General features: G+C 44.6%; 1 protein-coding gene across 2 annotated transcripts in view; it reads left to right on the forward strand.

Annotated features, from left to right (window-relative positions):
- Nucleotides 1-207: 207 nt before the first annotated feature.
- MOXD1 (monooxygenase DBH like 1) overlaps nt 208-15,471 on the forward strand; it is a 53,019-nt gene continuing 37,755 nt past the window's right edge. Inside the window, exons 1-2 of one of the 2 annotated variants that reach the window (XM_069787314.1) lie at nt 208-237; nt 14,294-14,440. In XM_069787314.1, coding sequence (XP_069643415.1) covers nt 220-237; nt 14,294-14,440 — 165 coding nt within the window. In that variant the 5' untranslated portion in view covers nt 208-219. Of the gene's footprint in view, nt 238-1,952; nt 2,438-14,293; nt 14,441-15,471 lie in introns of those variants that run through there. The other variant, XM_069787313.1, reaches the window with a different exon arrangement.

Raw genomic sequence — 15,471 nt, forward strand, 5'->3', positions numbered from 1 at the left:
CGGGGAGATGCACAGCTCTTACTGACAACAGCCTCTGCGGTGCACGTCTCCCTCCAGCTCTGCTTCCCTCATGGCACCCGCATCCAGGCTGGCTGGGGAACCCTATTTCTTCCTGCTGTGCTGGATGGGATATTCCATCATCTTTCCCTAGGTAACAATATCCCCTGTTGTATACAGGCTTCTAAAATGTTGTCAGCAGCATCCTTACCAAACTGAGACATGATGGAGTACTTTAAAGTGAGTATTTTCCATTATTTTGTACAAACGCTTATACAATGCATGCTATAGGAAGCGCTAGTTAGACTTCGGTGACCACTGTTGTGGTTGAAAGGCAGCAATTCTCCTACCAGATGCGTAATTGAAGTGTTCTTTCTGAGAGCAAAGTTGTTGTATGAGCTTGTCATGTCCACGTGATTGAAACTTTATCTCAGGGTTTCTGTTGTGTAAGAACATAGTATACGGTCTTATAAGAAAATTAAGAAAAAACCCTACTTTTAAGAAACATTCTTCATTCCTTCCTTGTCCCTGCCCCCAGAAAACATAAACATGTTCTTTGTAACTGTCCTAAGGACCCCTTCTTTAACACACAGTTTTACAAAGGGTGCATCCCCCCAGTTGAGTGCTGAGGTCACACCTTTGGCCTCGAGAGGTATCGCGCACTTGCAATTTCTCCTTAAATTAATCCGCATCCACTTGCAGGTGTTAGCAATTTTTTAGAAGAGAATCTAAACACTCAGCATCTCACCATTTTCTATTTTGTCAGTCATCTGAGTTTGTACCTTTGAAGTCACTGCTGTAATTGGAAGAAAGGTCACACCAATCTATTCCCTTTAAAAATGATTTGCTTTCCACCAGTATCTAATTATTGTTTTTCTCTGACTTCTTATGATGTTTTAGGTGAAAGTCATTTTTGGTGCTTAGCATTTTTTAAGCATTTTCTTTTCTAGAAGTTGTTTTGTAGTTTGATGTATTCCTCACATCACAGTAGGTGGTGATATTCTGGAAGTCCCAGTGATACTTGTGAACTATTTCCATGCAAAAGCCTGGAAAGGAAGCATTCCTAACTTCCCTTATGTACTAGTTTGATTGGTTTTCATAGAATTAATGTTTGATTTCTGTTGAGTGCCAGGTTCTCCCTCTTTTGTTTAAACATGGACAAAACACAATTCCAACAGCGTAACTTCAATTTAAAACTGAGTTCGTATTGCTTGGAGCTTTCAAGGGCCCCTGTAACTTCTCGTGGACCATGACTTTCCCGTTTTGGGTGCCGTGCTCTTTTTTTCTTTCCATCCAGATTCGCAGGGGGCCGGGGAACATTCCTCCAACCCCCTCTTTCGATCTTTACTTTCCTACCGCCGTGGCGGTGGGGTTGGCGGTGGGTGCAGCTGCTGCTGCCGCGGTGTCGGGGACGGCGTGGCCAGGCCGGCCGAGCCACGGTGGCACCGGGGACGGGGGGCGCCGAGGGACGCGGGTGGGGTTTTGAGCTGTGCTTTTGCAGCCGTCTCGGTGCAAATCACTCGGGGGGGGTGGTTCTCGTTTGCCACTCGCGGAGCAAAAGTAACCCTCCCGACGGGGGATCGCCCGCTTCGCCATCCCTCGCGCTGAGCGGAGGAGCGGCTGAGAGCTGGGAAGCGCTCCTTTGCCTCCGGGCTTCCTCCCGCGGACTCCTTCCACTGGAGTTCAAGCTCCCGCGGGGCCGGCGGTCCCCGGCGATCAGCGGGGCGGCGCCGTCCGCCGCCTCCTCTCCGCTGCCGCCCGTCAGGAGGAGGATTTTTCGCTCGTAAACGCCAGCCCCGAGCGCCTCTCCGGGCAGCCCCCGCGGGAGGCCGGCAGCCGCGGCGAGCGCACGGCAGGTGCCGCCGGCGCGGCGCGGCGCGGCCGCGGCGGGGGGCTCGGCCCGGCCCGGCCCCGACGGGCGGCGCGGGGGAACCGGGGGGCGGGCGGCAGCCAGCGGCGGGCCGGGGCGGGGAGCGAACAAAGCGGCTGCCGAGGGCGCGCTGCCCCGACGGGGCCGGCCGGCACGGGGCCGCCCGCAGCGGGGGCGGGGTGACCGGGGCACCCGGCCCCCCTTCTCCGCGCACACACACACGCACACACAGAGGCGGACGCACGCGGGCACAGGCAGAGGCACCGGCGGCCGCCGGTGCGCGGCGGGAGGATGCGGCGGCTGCGCCCCGGGGCGCTGGTGCTGGCCGGGCTGCTGTGGGCCGCCGCCGCCGCCGCCGCCGGGCCGCCGCCGCGGAGCTACCCGCACAGCGCGGTGCTGGACGGCGCGGCCGCTTACCGCCTGCGCTGGGGCCGCCGCGGCAGCTCCCTCGCCTTCCGCCTGGAGGTGCGCACCCGAGGCTACGTGGGCTTCGGGCTCTCGGCCAGCGGCGGCATGGCCTCGGCCGACATCGTGGTGGGGGGCGTGGAGAGGGGCCAGCCCTACCTGCAGGTAAGGCCCGGCTCCTTCCCCTCGCTCGCAAGCCGCCGGCGCCCGCCGGGGGAGAGCGCTCCGGCAGCCCGCTCCCTCCCCGCGCCCGGGACCTCTTTGTCCTTCCCCCTGCCGGGTCTTTCCCGGGACGCCCCTCTTGCCCTGCCCCTCTTTCTTTGGCGGCCTCCTCGCCCCCCATCTGCGCACCTCTTGGCCTCTTCCTTGCAGCTTTCGGGTTATTCCCATCGTCCGGCGTTCCTCTCCCCCGACCCCGACCCCGACCCCGACCCCGGAGGAGCTCTTCCTTTTCGGTCCGCTCCGTGCCAGCCTTCCCGCTAAACTCGTACGTGGGTTTCGTCAAAGGTGTCGGGTTTCCTTCCTTTTTAAGCAGAAAACGCAACAGCCCTTTTCTCTCTCCTTGGGCACTCTCTCCTGCCGGCCCTCCGAGCCCGGACCCGAGGAGGAGAGGGGAGGGATGGCAGAGTCTCTCCCGGCGAGGTGCGGCACCTTTCCCCTCACCCTGCCAACAAGTGGCGGAGCTTGGATGAAGTCCTGGGGCCGCCTGAGCTTCCTCTTTGTAATCCCAGTGGTGGGAGCGCACGATCCCACCAGCTTCCCAGCCTGCTGACCTCCTCGCCTGCTGCGGCGGGGCACAGCCGGTGCTGCTCCCGGCCTTGGTGTTCCTCCTCTCCTCACCGGGAGGTGTTTTGACCCAGATGTTGAGAAGGACTTACAGGGCTAACTACTGGGGCTCCTGGTGCTTCGCCTCGTAAAGCAACCGCAGAGGAGCCCAGCTGTATCGGTGTAATTCTCTAGGTGTGTTTCTGTCATTGTCTAGATACTGCCAGGGCTATGGCTGGGAACAGGAGTGCGGGGCAGAGGCTCCGCTGGTGCTTCCAGTGAAGCATCCCCTCCAAGAGGCACCGGTGGCCGGTGGGGTAGGAGCCGTGAGAGGGGAAGGGTCCCACACCTTTGGTCCCCTCTCAGCGACCTGAGATCCAGTCTGGAGGAGTTGCTCTGGGGCTGGGGGAGCAGGGACAGCTTGTCCCACGGGTGAGGGAAAGGGGAATCGGGCTCGCCAGGACATCTGGTTGCCCCTGGTTGCCTGAATGAGAACTTTTAGAGAGGCGATTTAAGAGCACAGTAACACCCAGTTGTTAAGAGTACGGTCTAGGAAAAGCTGTCTGTGTTTTCTTCGTTGTGTTAGAGCTAGTTGATCTTTGAAGCTGCTGCTTAAATTTTGATAGCTTTTACTTTAAGGATATGGATTTTTGTTAACATTTCACCGTAAGAAAACTAAATGCTTAATATGGTCTCCCTACTCTTTGTCAAGATTTTATAAAATCAAAACTTTTCCAGAAAAAGGGATCTTTTATCATAAATATTGCCTTTTTTTCCCCCAATTAGTTTGCTGTATGAACTTTAGGCAAATATTTGTCTTATCTAAGTTCAGACTAATGATTTTCAGAATATTTTTTTCTCCATATTTCAAAATGAAGACCATTTTCCCAAAAGCCTCAGGCTAAATGAAACACTAATGATAAAATAACCCTATTCTGGTCATCAAGCAATGAGCTCTTAGCTCACAGAATGTAAGGCTTTCTGGAGCCTTACACTTCAGAAGATACATGTATTAACCATTAAAAGAAACCCAAACCTTGTGCTTGGTTAGTTCATAGATCCTGTTAGGGTAAAGCAAGCCTTTTAGAAAGGCATCCAAAGCTAGTGTGAAGACATCCAGTGATGGAGAATCCATCGCTTCCCTTGATAGTTTGTGGCAATGGCGAGTCTGTGTTATTCCCGATTTCAGTATTAGTTTGTCTGGGTTCAGGTTCCAGTTATGTATTTTCTCTACTATATTAAAAACTCTACTTCCCCCGCATCCCGCCTCCATAAAGTTATTTATGTGCTGTAATCAAGTCACTCCTCAATTTTCTTTTGCATAAAATAAATAGATTGAGCTTTTTAAGCATCCCACTGCAGAACATTTCCCCCCAACACTCAAAGCACTTTTCTGGCTCTTTTCAGCACCCGTCGCTGGTTTTCAGCATAGTTTTAAAATGGCCCATACAAATTCCATTCTTCTTCTGAAGATTTTATTCACTGGCATCCCATGACAAATACAACTGAGACAGAAGAGAGAAGTCCTGTTACAGAATACCTGATGTTTTTCCTGAAACACTAATTTAGCACATAAACATCTGCTGTGCTAAGTGCTGTGAGTTTTGTTGCACTTTTGAGTAGGTAAGGCACAGAAGAAACACTTCTGTTAAGCTTGGTTGTGACATGAGGTTTTCTCCATCCCCATTCTTTCTTCAGTTCTAGGCAGAAAGGTTTCTTTTTAAACTGGACTGCGGTCTTTTAAAAAGTTGCTCTGTTAAAATATTTCTGTACTTGCACCAGAAACAAAGACGATGAAGAAACAGAATTTGTCCAAAGGCTTTTTCTGGCCAGTCGGCAGGGATTGCTATAAAATGAATAACTTGTTCTAGAATGCTATTTCAATAATATCTAATTCTTCCCTTTACTGGACACACAAATACAGTTAATATTTTAAAAACACATTCCATTTTAAGTGTGTATCATCATCATTTACATTATTTACGGCTGAAAAAGAATTTTTCATAGATAGTACCCTTGAAAGTATGTGGTTTTATGCCTAGCTGCACTCTCTAAAATACGTACACCCTATAATGAAAGAACTTACTTTTCTTTTTGGTTTTAGAAATATGTTTTTATTCCATGGTCATCAGTCGGAAAATGTGCATCGTGGTCTAAACTCTTAGAAGGGTCATTTTTTGGTTTCTTTGAAAGTTTTGAGGTGCTTGTTAGTGGCCTGATTTTCACAAGGTGTTCTGAAACACCTTTATAGCCTTTCAAGTGGGCATAGAAATCACTAGTCTTTTGGGAGAATTTAGCGTTTTTTCCTCCCCTTAAATTCTGTTTCCTCCTTTAAAAATAGAAAGTGTTCTTGGAAGGAAGAGTCCTCTTCTGGGAGCAAACATGTAAGTGTAGTTAGACTACAGCTGTCAGTAAAGGTAAAAGCAGATACTCCTTAGTCTGTGGAATGTCCATGTATCAAGGTAGAGGAAAACTTCCGGATAGTTTTCAGAGAAGAGAGAAAACATTTCCACTGGCATTTATTCTTCATCCTCTCAGAGCAAGTAGATGCTACTCCCACCGTCAGCTGGCAGTGCTTGCCTTGAAAAAATCTGGTGACTCAAAGTTCTGGATAGCCGAGATTGGGTTTTACTTTCTTAGTTTTTAGGTGTATCCTGAACTTGGGTGTAATGAGTTATTTGTTTTGGTTTGCTTTCCGGTGTTTGAACTGTATTTAAGCTAAAAGGTTGTCTGGCATAAGCAAAGACTAAAATGATTTGAAAGTCTGAGGTTTAGTTCTCTCTAAATACATGGAGGTGAAAAGTGTTACAATGTCATGAGGGAAGAAGACCAAACCTTCATGGTGTACCAGAGTAGTTTTTTTGGAGAGCATTCAAATGATCGGAGAATTATGCATTTACTGTCGTAACGTTTCAGAAGTTCAGTATTTGGAATGGGAACCTAGACATATTTTGGGAGGATGTAGAGGACGTAGCATGAATACATATATATATACATGCATAGCTTTCCTGTATTGTCGTGAGGGAGGCACCTCTACCAAGCAGAAGGAGAAAAAGAGGGAGATCATTGAACAAATTATTCTCGCATGTTACTGAGAGCCCTGTGGTGACAGAATGGCAGATTACGTGTGGTTTGGGTGAGCGTGTTTGAGAACAAGTAGAAGATACCAGTGGGGGCTGGTGTTGGAAAGCTGGGAGCTGCCTTTGTCTCTATAGAGAGGGGGTGGCCTTGGAAGGAGAGTTCATACTTAGCAAAATGTTACCTTGAGATATTGTCATGGTCGCTTGCAGCATGTGTTACTCTTTGTAAAAGTTCTTGGGGCAGCCTTAGCTTTTGTGTCTAGTTTTCTTTATTCCCTTTTTTTTTTTCTTTTTTCTTTTTTTTTTTTTAAATGCATCTCTTTTGTGCTTATGAATTGACACAGCATGCATTTTTCATGCTAGACCCATGCCTTTTCCTTGGTCTCCACCCCTGTCTGGAATTGTGCATCCCCACCCACAGCACGTAGCTGCTGAGAGCCCCATTTTGGGGAGAGTAATCCTCCTTGATGAATGCCTATTTTGTGCAAGTTATACAAGAGGGTTGCATTGTTAGAATCTTCTGTTGAACTTGCACAAAAATAGTCCCTACTCCGCGTGAATAGGGACTGTGTGTCACTAAAAAGTGCTTTATTATTCATTACAGCCTTGCTTGTTAACTGTCACCCAAGCTAAAGAATATCTGTTATCAAATGTATCCCATAGAGTTAGCTTAATTGCTCATAGGGAAGTACTTGGAAGAGATTTTAAAGGACAGAAAACAGTGAGCATTCTCTGTACTTAACGATATGCTGCTTTTAAGTGCACTCATGCCAACAGCAACAAAAGAAGTGTTTAGAAAACAACTTGAAAGGCACCAAGAGAGAGATGCAAAGTGAGTGCCACACTGACATATCTCAGTTGGTGCTCTGTTGGAGGTATTTCATGCCTTTGGGCATTGGGGCAAAGTCTCCAGATGACTAATGAGTCCCTCTTGGCTTCGATGTGGGGCATAAAGAGACACTCCAGTGTACATCTCCACTGGCTGGGGGCTTTGTAGTTCCCTTTCAGAGGTACAATAGTTAGGACAAGGAAGCAACAGTTGGTGAACAAAAGATGAGAAGAATTCTGTAGCTCTTGTATTTTGCGGGCTTTGGGGGGCTGTCTTGCAAGGTTTTTTTGTTCTTTATGGTATTTTTTGGGCATTTTTTAGTGTTGCCCTTTGGATTTTGGGAACACCAAGAAAATGAAATTTTCTTACAGCTCCCCAAAAATAAGTACCTGGGGCAGGATGGAAATTTAGCCACCGTGAGTGATGCAAAGGCTTAAAACAATGGGGGAAGGATTTAATTCTTAATATAAATAGAAACAAGTATCTTAGAAATAGGAGAGGGAACGGGCGAGATTTTCTAAGGCACCTACAGAAATTTTGGGAAAAAGTATCACTAATTAGTTGTGCTTGAAAATCCCTTAAGTGTTTTTAAAAATTCCTCATAATTGAAGTAATTAAAGTAATTAAAACAAGAAAACTTGTACTGGTTAAATGTGGCTCCTGTGTAAGGAATGTTCCTTGTGATAAAGTACAGTTCTGAGATTGGATCATACAGTGTCTCCTACTTACAGGTTTTCTTTCCCTTAAAACATATTGCTACATGTTTTGTCTAGTCTGTCTGTGTTAGGACAGCCTTTAATCTAGCTTTATAGCTTGTGATATAACTGGAATATAACCTCTTAAATCAACATTTATTCTTGATGTAAAGACTCGGATAGGTCCTCGGGACTCTGCTGCAAAGTCAAATTATCCATGCCAATAAGCAATGTCATATTTCAACTTCTAACCACTTGTGCTTCTTACACCTTTGTGTGGTAAGTTAGAGAGCTCTCCACATTTCAGTGTTTTTCATTTGTGCGTGGAGAAGGCAATATTTTTGTATCTCCCAGGAATGCCACAGAAACCAAGGGGTGTTACTGCTGGCTGTAGGCTACTGGGAAGCCGCCCCAGGCAGCATTTAACTAGATACAAGAAATACACTGAAGTGTATTCAATTGACTTACAGTTTGAATGAGGAAAGACATGTCTCTAGGTAAGTAATTGTGTTTCACGTGTAAAAAATTGCACACCCTCTTTTTGCAAAGATAATATATGTACATGTACACACACAGAGATGCATTATCTGTTTCTGTAAATACACAAGTGGAAAATGTATGTCTTTTTTTGTGTATATGTGTATGTCTGCATTTAAAATGCAGACACACCCACAGTTATGTGTTAGAGATAAAAATCTTCTGTCCTTGTCAAAGTTAGTAGTACACCTGACGTAAATAATCCACATTTACTCCAGTGTAATTCAGCCAGTTTAATTGGGCTTGTACCAGGAATTGTGCGCAGCTTCTCGGAACTGCCGGTGTGAGTGAGATCCAGGCTTCCTAGCAAGGACTGAATCACTTCACGCTAATCTTCTGCGTAGGTAAAAAAAAAAAAAAAAAAAAAAATCAGTACATTAATTACAGACTGCTCATAGGACAGCAACTGAATTTACCTATCCCAGTTACTTTAGGACCTTCTTGCAACTGCTTGATTGCTGTTGCTGTACCCTTTCTGTGGATATCGTTTCATTTGGGGCCAATCCCAAGATTGGATCGGTCAACTAGAATGCTCTCAAGGTGTTTTTATACAGAGCAGTGATGCTTTCAGACTCCTGCTTCATGTTAGTTTTCTGTGGGTGGGCTCTGCTTTTCCCTAAGAGCGTAGTAAGATCTTTGCCTGAAACTCAAGCTGCAGTTTATTTGAGGATGCAAAAAAGTTTGGTTTGCTTATTTGTAAACTCATGCTTTGTTTGCTTCTTGCCAAATACAGTGTAAAACCAGCTTCTTTTTGGTGGTAACATCCAGTGTGTGCTGGAACCATGAGAAGCAGGATTCCATCTAAATTGAATGCAACAATAAAAAAGAGAAATGTTAACCACAGTTATTTTTTTGGAAACCCGGAAAGGCATAGCTTGGTGCTTATTTCAAACAAACGTTTTGGTCAGTTCTTTTGCGTACTGTAGCAATTTTTCCATCCTATTTATACTCAGATAGATCCTCTCCTGTGCCAACTTTCTTCTTGGTTACAGCTTCCCGATTCCTTTGCCAAACTTGTCTTTAGCCCTGGTCTTAGACGTCAGTTTGGGTAGTTTGGGGATGTTCAAAACTGCATGGGTTGGCTACAGACCATAGGTGAAGACTAGCTGCAAGACAGCTTGTTTTTCCCTCATTTCCCATTCCTGGCTTGCCGTTTTACTTGCTCGTAAGTGTTAAATCGCTGCTGAAATGGCAGCGATCTCCCAGTTAGAGAAGGGCAGCATGTATAAATCAGGGCGGCAGAGCTGCTTGCAAGCTGAGCCTGCAAGGCGATTGCTGGACGGGGCCGCAGTTCGCGAGTTATTTTATGCTGCCTGAGGTTGAAAGGTGCTGTATATAATTTAGGATGGGAAATGGATATCATAAACAAAACAATCTGGTACATTGTAAAGATCTGGGGAGGGAGTCCCATAAACACCTGCTCAAATCTGCGATGACAGCTGGTGGTGCTTTTGGGGTTAGGCTTCCCTCTGCAGCTGTGCTTACATTCTCAAAGGAGAAACCAGCCTCTTTTCACATCCTTAAGAAATTATTCTTCCCGACTGCTTGTAGAGCAGCAATCAGAAACCATATATGCCGCAAAACATTTTTTTTAAGAAAGAGAGAGGTCAGTGGGATCTGAAAAACAGTATAACATGATCGGCTTCACATCTGGAAAAGAACATAAAATAACTTGTACTGTCAGGAAGATTTTTCATTTTCCATATGTTGTTTCAACTTCTAGGTAATGTGAGGAAGGAGATACCCAATTATTTGACTGATTGCACAACTTAGTCCAGAGTTTAAAATGCCATTTTATGCAATATTATCAAAGGGAAGACAGAAAATTTAAATGTTTCACATGTAAACAGTTTACGTAAGCAAATTCTGAAATAAAAATAACATATTTGTTATTATGTAGCATGACCAATAACACTTCTGAAACTGTTTTAAACACTTACTGTTTAAATAACCAAAATAACATATTCATTCTAGAAAGTTATAGTAGTCTCACCCTTATCTTTTCTTTCTGTAATGCTTGCACTTCTGTAAAGCTGATGTGAAATTTGAAAACTTTATCTTCATTTAATGCGTGGTCTATACTTCTGTGTGTATAAGAAACTGAAGAATCTGGATGCAAGTGCCGAATCAGACCATAAATCTATGTTGTCAGGTTTGTACTGTGAGTGTTTCAGGAATTCAGTTTTAAGGACTTGATAATTATCGTAGTTCTCTGCTGGGACCCCATGAAATTCAGGGGGACTTGTATCAGTGTAATCTATCCTACAAAAGACGCAGGTTTTCTAGCTAACCGTATGGGCTGAAAAAAACAAATCTGTGTAAAAGAGGTCGCCACATTAGAGCCTTTTCCTACCTGGTAGGAAGGATAAACTGTTCCAATACGAGGCACATTTCAGACCATCTGTGATAGATATCGAAGCACTGTAACTCTGTTGATGAAAACGTCACACCCCTTTCTCTACAGAACTAAATGAGTGAAACTTGTGAATTTAGATGAGTTCTGTGTTACAGCAGTCTGGCCCTGAGAGAGTTTTGAACCATGTTTAGATACCCTCAGTTCAGCTGAAGCCCAGCTGCCTCATGTCCTCTCTCTGGTCTCTGGTGGATCCAGCCTCTGTGCTGTCACTTTTCAAAGGCCTTCAGAGGTACCCAGCTTTCTCCTTTGACCAGACAGAGGGACTTCAGTGGAGTGTAGGCTGTCGAAATGTGGTGGTTTTGATTGCATTTGTACCATGGGAGCAGGACATTATTCTTATTTTTCTACTCTGAAATGAAGCGTAGGAGATAGATAAAGCTACAGACATATATCTATGTAGATATATCTGCAACTAACTTCTTACTTTTCCAAGATGCTCCTGAAAAGGATGTGGCTTCACAGTTTGTCAGTGTGTCTTCATTTTTGATAAACTCCTTTTGTTCATTACGTTTTGTACACAAACACATCTTAAAGGTTTTTAAGCTCTGATGAGTAAATTGAGCAAAGTCTGTGTAGTTTGACTTAAAATCTTCTCTTTGAGCAGAAAGAGATCAGTATGTTTCCTTGGAAATGTGGCCTTATTTTGTTTTAAAACTGGTAAACAAACTGTTTTAATGTGAGAGTTGAGCAGTCAAATTCTGAGCTGTTCAGAAATTTTTTGGTTACATTATTTGATTTTATTTTTGTGATGAACGTCTGGATAATTTTCAACAAAGGAAATAAAAACAGTAATAGAGGCAGCTCACTAACTCCTAAATAGCTCCTGGCAAGCATACTCACACTTGATTCCTCTAGGGTAGTCCCCCTGCGCCCAGTGGAGTTGTAGGATCTGAGGAATAAACGGACATCTCTGCTTCCTGGGCACTACATAAATTTGCTTCCCAGGTATTCTCAGCACCCCGATATTCAAGGGCTGTTTCAAGGTGGCGCGTATCAGGCAGAGAAAGTAAGTAGAGACAAGGAATTCATTAATTCACAGAAATTTTCACATGGGAAAGATTAATGTTAGTTGGTCAGATTAGCATCTACCCACAAAATAATTTAAGGTGTGTCACTGAGCGAGGTGTTCTGCATCGACAGCAGGGGTAGGCAGTGAGCGCCTGGGCAGGCAGCACTGCGAGCGCCCGACGCGGCTCTCCCAGCGCGGTTCTCCCAACACAGTTCTCCCAGCACGGCTCTCCCAACACGGCTCTCCCAGCGCAGTTCTCCCAGCACGGCTCTCCCAGCGCGGCTCTCCCAGCGCGGCTCTTCTCCCGCGGGGAGCAGTGTGGTCCTCTCCTGGGACCTGGGATTTGGGGCCACCTTCCCCAAAGCATTCACCAGCAGCAACAAAATGAGCCCCTGGCAGTGAGCCAGAGCTGTGACCTGTCTTTGACCGTCATCCAGGCGAATGAAATAATTACGCTGACAATCACGTTATCGAGGCACATCTGAGCTAATACCTTAATTACACAACTTCTTTGAGTTATTTTTGCATTTCCCCTGCAGGCTCATGAAAGTCAGGGCTATATCACAAGAGGTTTTTTTGTTACAGCTGCGTCCTCTAGACTTGTTAAGAAAAGGTGAAGTTCACCAGCAAAATATTTGAGTGTGCACACCTAACTGTGCTTCACATTTCTGAGCTTTCCTTCACAGCAGTTTCAGGCAGACTTTCAACCTGTTCACATGAGGAAAAGCTGTTCTTGAATTTGTATTCCTCAATAATTCAATGTGTGGGTGCTTTTCCTAGTACAAGGGTGCCTGCCTCCAATTTAATGTAACATTTCAGCAAGGATATCTCACTTTAATAAAAGCTGACGTTCACAAGGTTACATTTCTTGTCCAGACAAGCCCGTACTATTTTTAAGGTGGAAGTGGAGATTCCATAGAGGAATGTTTTCAGTGCAGAGATGGTATTGCGTATAGACATACACTGCCTCTTCCCAAGCTCTGATGCAGGGTTAAAGTGGAGTGTTTTGATCACATAAAGTGCCCACCTTCAAGCACCATCCCAGAACAGGCCCATTATTCCCCTCTGGAAAAGCAAATCCAAGATTCTTCGTCTAAACAAACATAACTCATCAGTCCCCTTTCTTTCAGCATACAACTTCAGGTCCCAGACACCTCTTGTGCTCTTTTGTGTGATTATTTTTCCATGTGTGTATCCTTTCACGTATGTACTCATTCCTTTGTAGTTGTGAGAAGTGCTGACAGGAGAAGAAGGACTCTTTTCGGTACCTTTCAACATTTTGAGATTTAGATTTATTCCAGAACTGAAAAAAACGCAAACAGTTTCACTAGTTTTGGCAAGTCAGAATGAAATCGGAATATTTCCGTACTGATAAAAAACGGTCAGCTTTTTACCCTTTTCTTCCTTGAAACTGCATCATGACTGAGATAGATAGTTTTATACAAATTTTCATCCAAATTAATATACCTTAATGAAATGTTTGGGCATGCAGTTATTTGTACATCCATAAAAGGCGGACCAGCTTGTGAACTCTGACCGGTGTGCACGTGGTCTCTTGCACACACACAGATTTCTAGGGTGGGGTTAAGCTTAAGATTACAGCTCCTAAATGATCCTTTGGGGAATTACTAAGATATCAGCTACTTTTACCGGTATCAAAATACTTGGACATAACATCTTACAACTTTTCAGCTTGGTAACCTCCACTTTAACAAAAGGGGAAAGCTAGAAATCTCTCTAAAAGTGAATGGAGGTCCAAAGAGCTACAGAAGTACACATCTTCCAGGAACAGCCGGCGCTGCACTATTTTGCCAAGGACACCGCACAATTAATGGTGTCTGCCTGTAGCCTGTTGGGCGTAAGAAATATATCTATTAGTTAGAAGCCCCTCTCCCCATCCCAAACCGGGCAGAAACAGCCTAAAACCCCAAGGAGGGCGCCCAGAGGAGGTGCGTCTGAGGCGGTGGCCAGCCCTTTCCAGGTGGCCAGGGTGGGAGGAGAGGGAGGGCTGGCTCCCAGCTGCGTGGGGCCGCAGGAATTTGGGGTGAGGAGGTTAATGACTCGGCATCGCTGCAGCCGCTCCTCCATTGTACCGCGCCTCTGCTGAACCCCAGGCGGGGAGCGGCTTTCTTACAAACTGCTCCACCCCCCCAAAACCCCAGCCTAACCCCAGCCCAGCACCTTTTGTATGAACTGAGCGCTTTTCGTGCTAGTTAAGCCACAGGGCTTCTGGTTCCGGTCGATGTTCGTTCAAGAGGTTTGCTTTTTGTGGGGAAGAGAAAAACAAAGAAGAAGTCGGGAAAAGAGGGAAGGACAATAGTGTTGATGTGAATATTAAGTGGAGTTCGTTCTCTCTGTAATTTCTCCCCAAGTTCACAACATCCCAGTTAAGATAAATTAGGCTTCTTGGCTGTCGGGTACAGCATTTATTCCTGCAGTTACGTACAAGCAGTGTGTTGTTAAAGTTGCTCAAGACATTCTTTAAGCTGCTTATCAAGGAGACTTGCTTTCTTGGAGACTTCTAATAAAAAGAGTTCAGTGCTGCCTCAAATTTATCATTTGATACAAAACTCTGGTGCTTCAGCATTTTACATAAAGATGTGTTTTAAGGGGCTTCAGACTTGGGCATAAAGTTTCATTTTTAATTTAATATTAGATTTTAACAACGGGCCACCTTTTCTTTTCAACAGGATTATTTTACGGATGAAAACAGAGTACTAAAAAAGGACCCTCAACAGGATTACCATCTGGAATATGCCATGGAAAACAGTACCCATACAATATTGGCTTTTAGCAGAGAACTGCACACTTGTGATGCAAATGACAAGAGCATAACGGTAAGAGGCTCTGTCTATATGTAAAGAGATGAAGTAATTAATATAGGCCAAATGCATACGTGGTTACGAAGCTGGTTATTAAAACCTCATCTTAGTAAAAGGACAGAATTAGAGGAATTCACTTTCCAAAACATGTTTGGTCAACTTAAGTTAACCAGGTAAAATATTTGTGCTAGTTTTATTAGGCTCCTCTATTTTAATTTCAGCTTTCTTTGTCCTTCTACTTTAATGCATTATGTTCTCTAATTTCTAACACACCAAGTGAACACAGGATTGAAGCAGGTACTTCTGGGCCATAAAGTCCCATATCCCACAGTTGCCAGCTTGAGAAACACTTTTTAGGTCTGACACTAACTTGTAATTCAACTTAAAGATAGACTTTTTAAAAAGTTTGGAGCAGATAGATATATTCAAAGCATATATTTGTTTTATTTCTTTATTCAAAATTGAGGAGTTGAAGTGTTTTATCATAAAACTTTTTCCATGGTAACGTATTTTTAATGGTAAACTCTTGTGTTGCCCTAAGGACTGCTGTACTGTTTCCTAAGCATAATTTTAAATTATATGAAGTTGATGTCTTCTGTATTGGAAATGACAGATAGGTTAGAGAGATTTGCAAGGCTTTCTACGCTTTGGGTTGTTTACTACTCATTTTGTAAGCATTGCTACAGTAGTTCAAAATTATTTTCATTGTCTATGTTTTCACAATATACACAATAATAACAACATGAGGAGCTGAAAGATGCAGGAAGCAAACCACAGCTGTATAAACCGCCAGATTTTCAGGCAGTCAATGGATCTATGGTTTTCGCACCTGCTCCAAATTCTCAGTATAATTTAACATTCTGGGACACTTCAGGATTTATTAGAGTACGTTGTCTCAAGGGTGATTATTGCAATCTGAGAATGGTTTACAGAGAATTGATCTGTGCTGTGGCTGTAGATTGATTTTTAAGATGTAAATCTGTTCTGTAATTGAATGTCTATCTTCCCTAGCATGTAAGGATAGCAGTTCACAGAAGTATTCATAT

The sequence above is a fragment of the Haliaeetus albicilla genome, chromosome 7 (genome assembly GCF_947461875.1).
Source record: "Haliaeetus albicilla chromosome 7, bHalAlb1.1, whole genome shotgun sequence".
Taxonomy (NCBI): Eukaryota; Metazoa; Chordata; class Aves; order Accipitriformes; family Accipitridae; genus Haliaeetus; species Haliaeetus albicilla.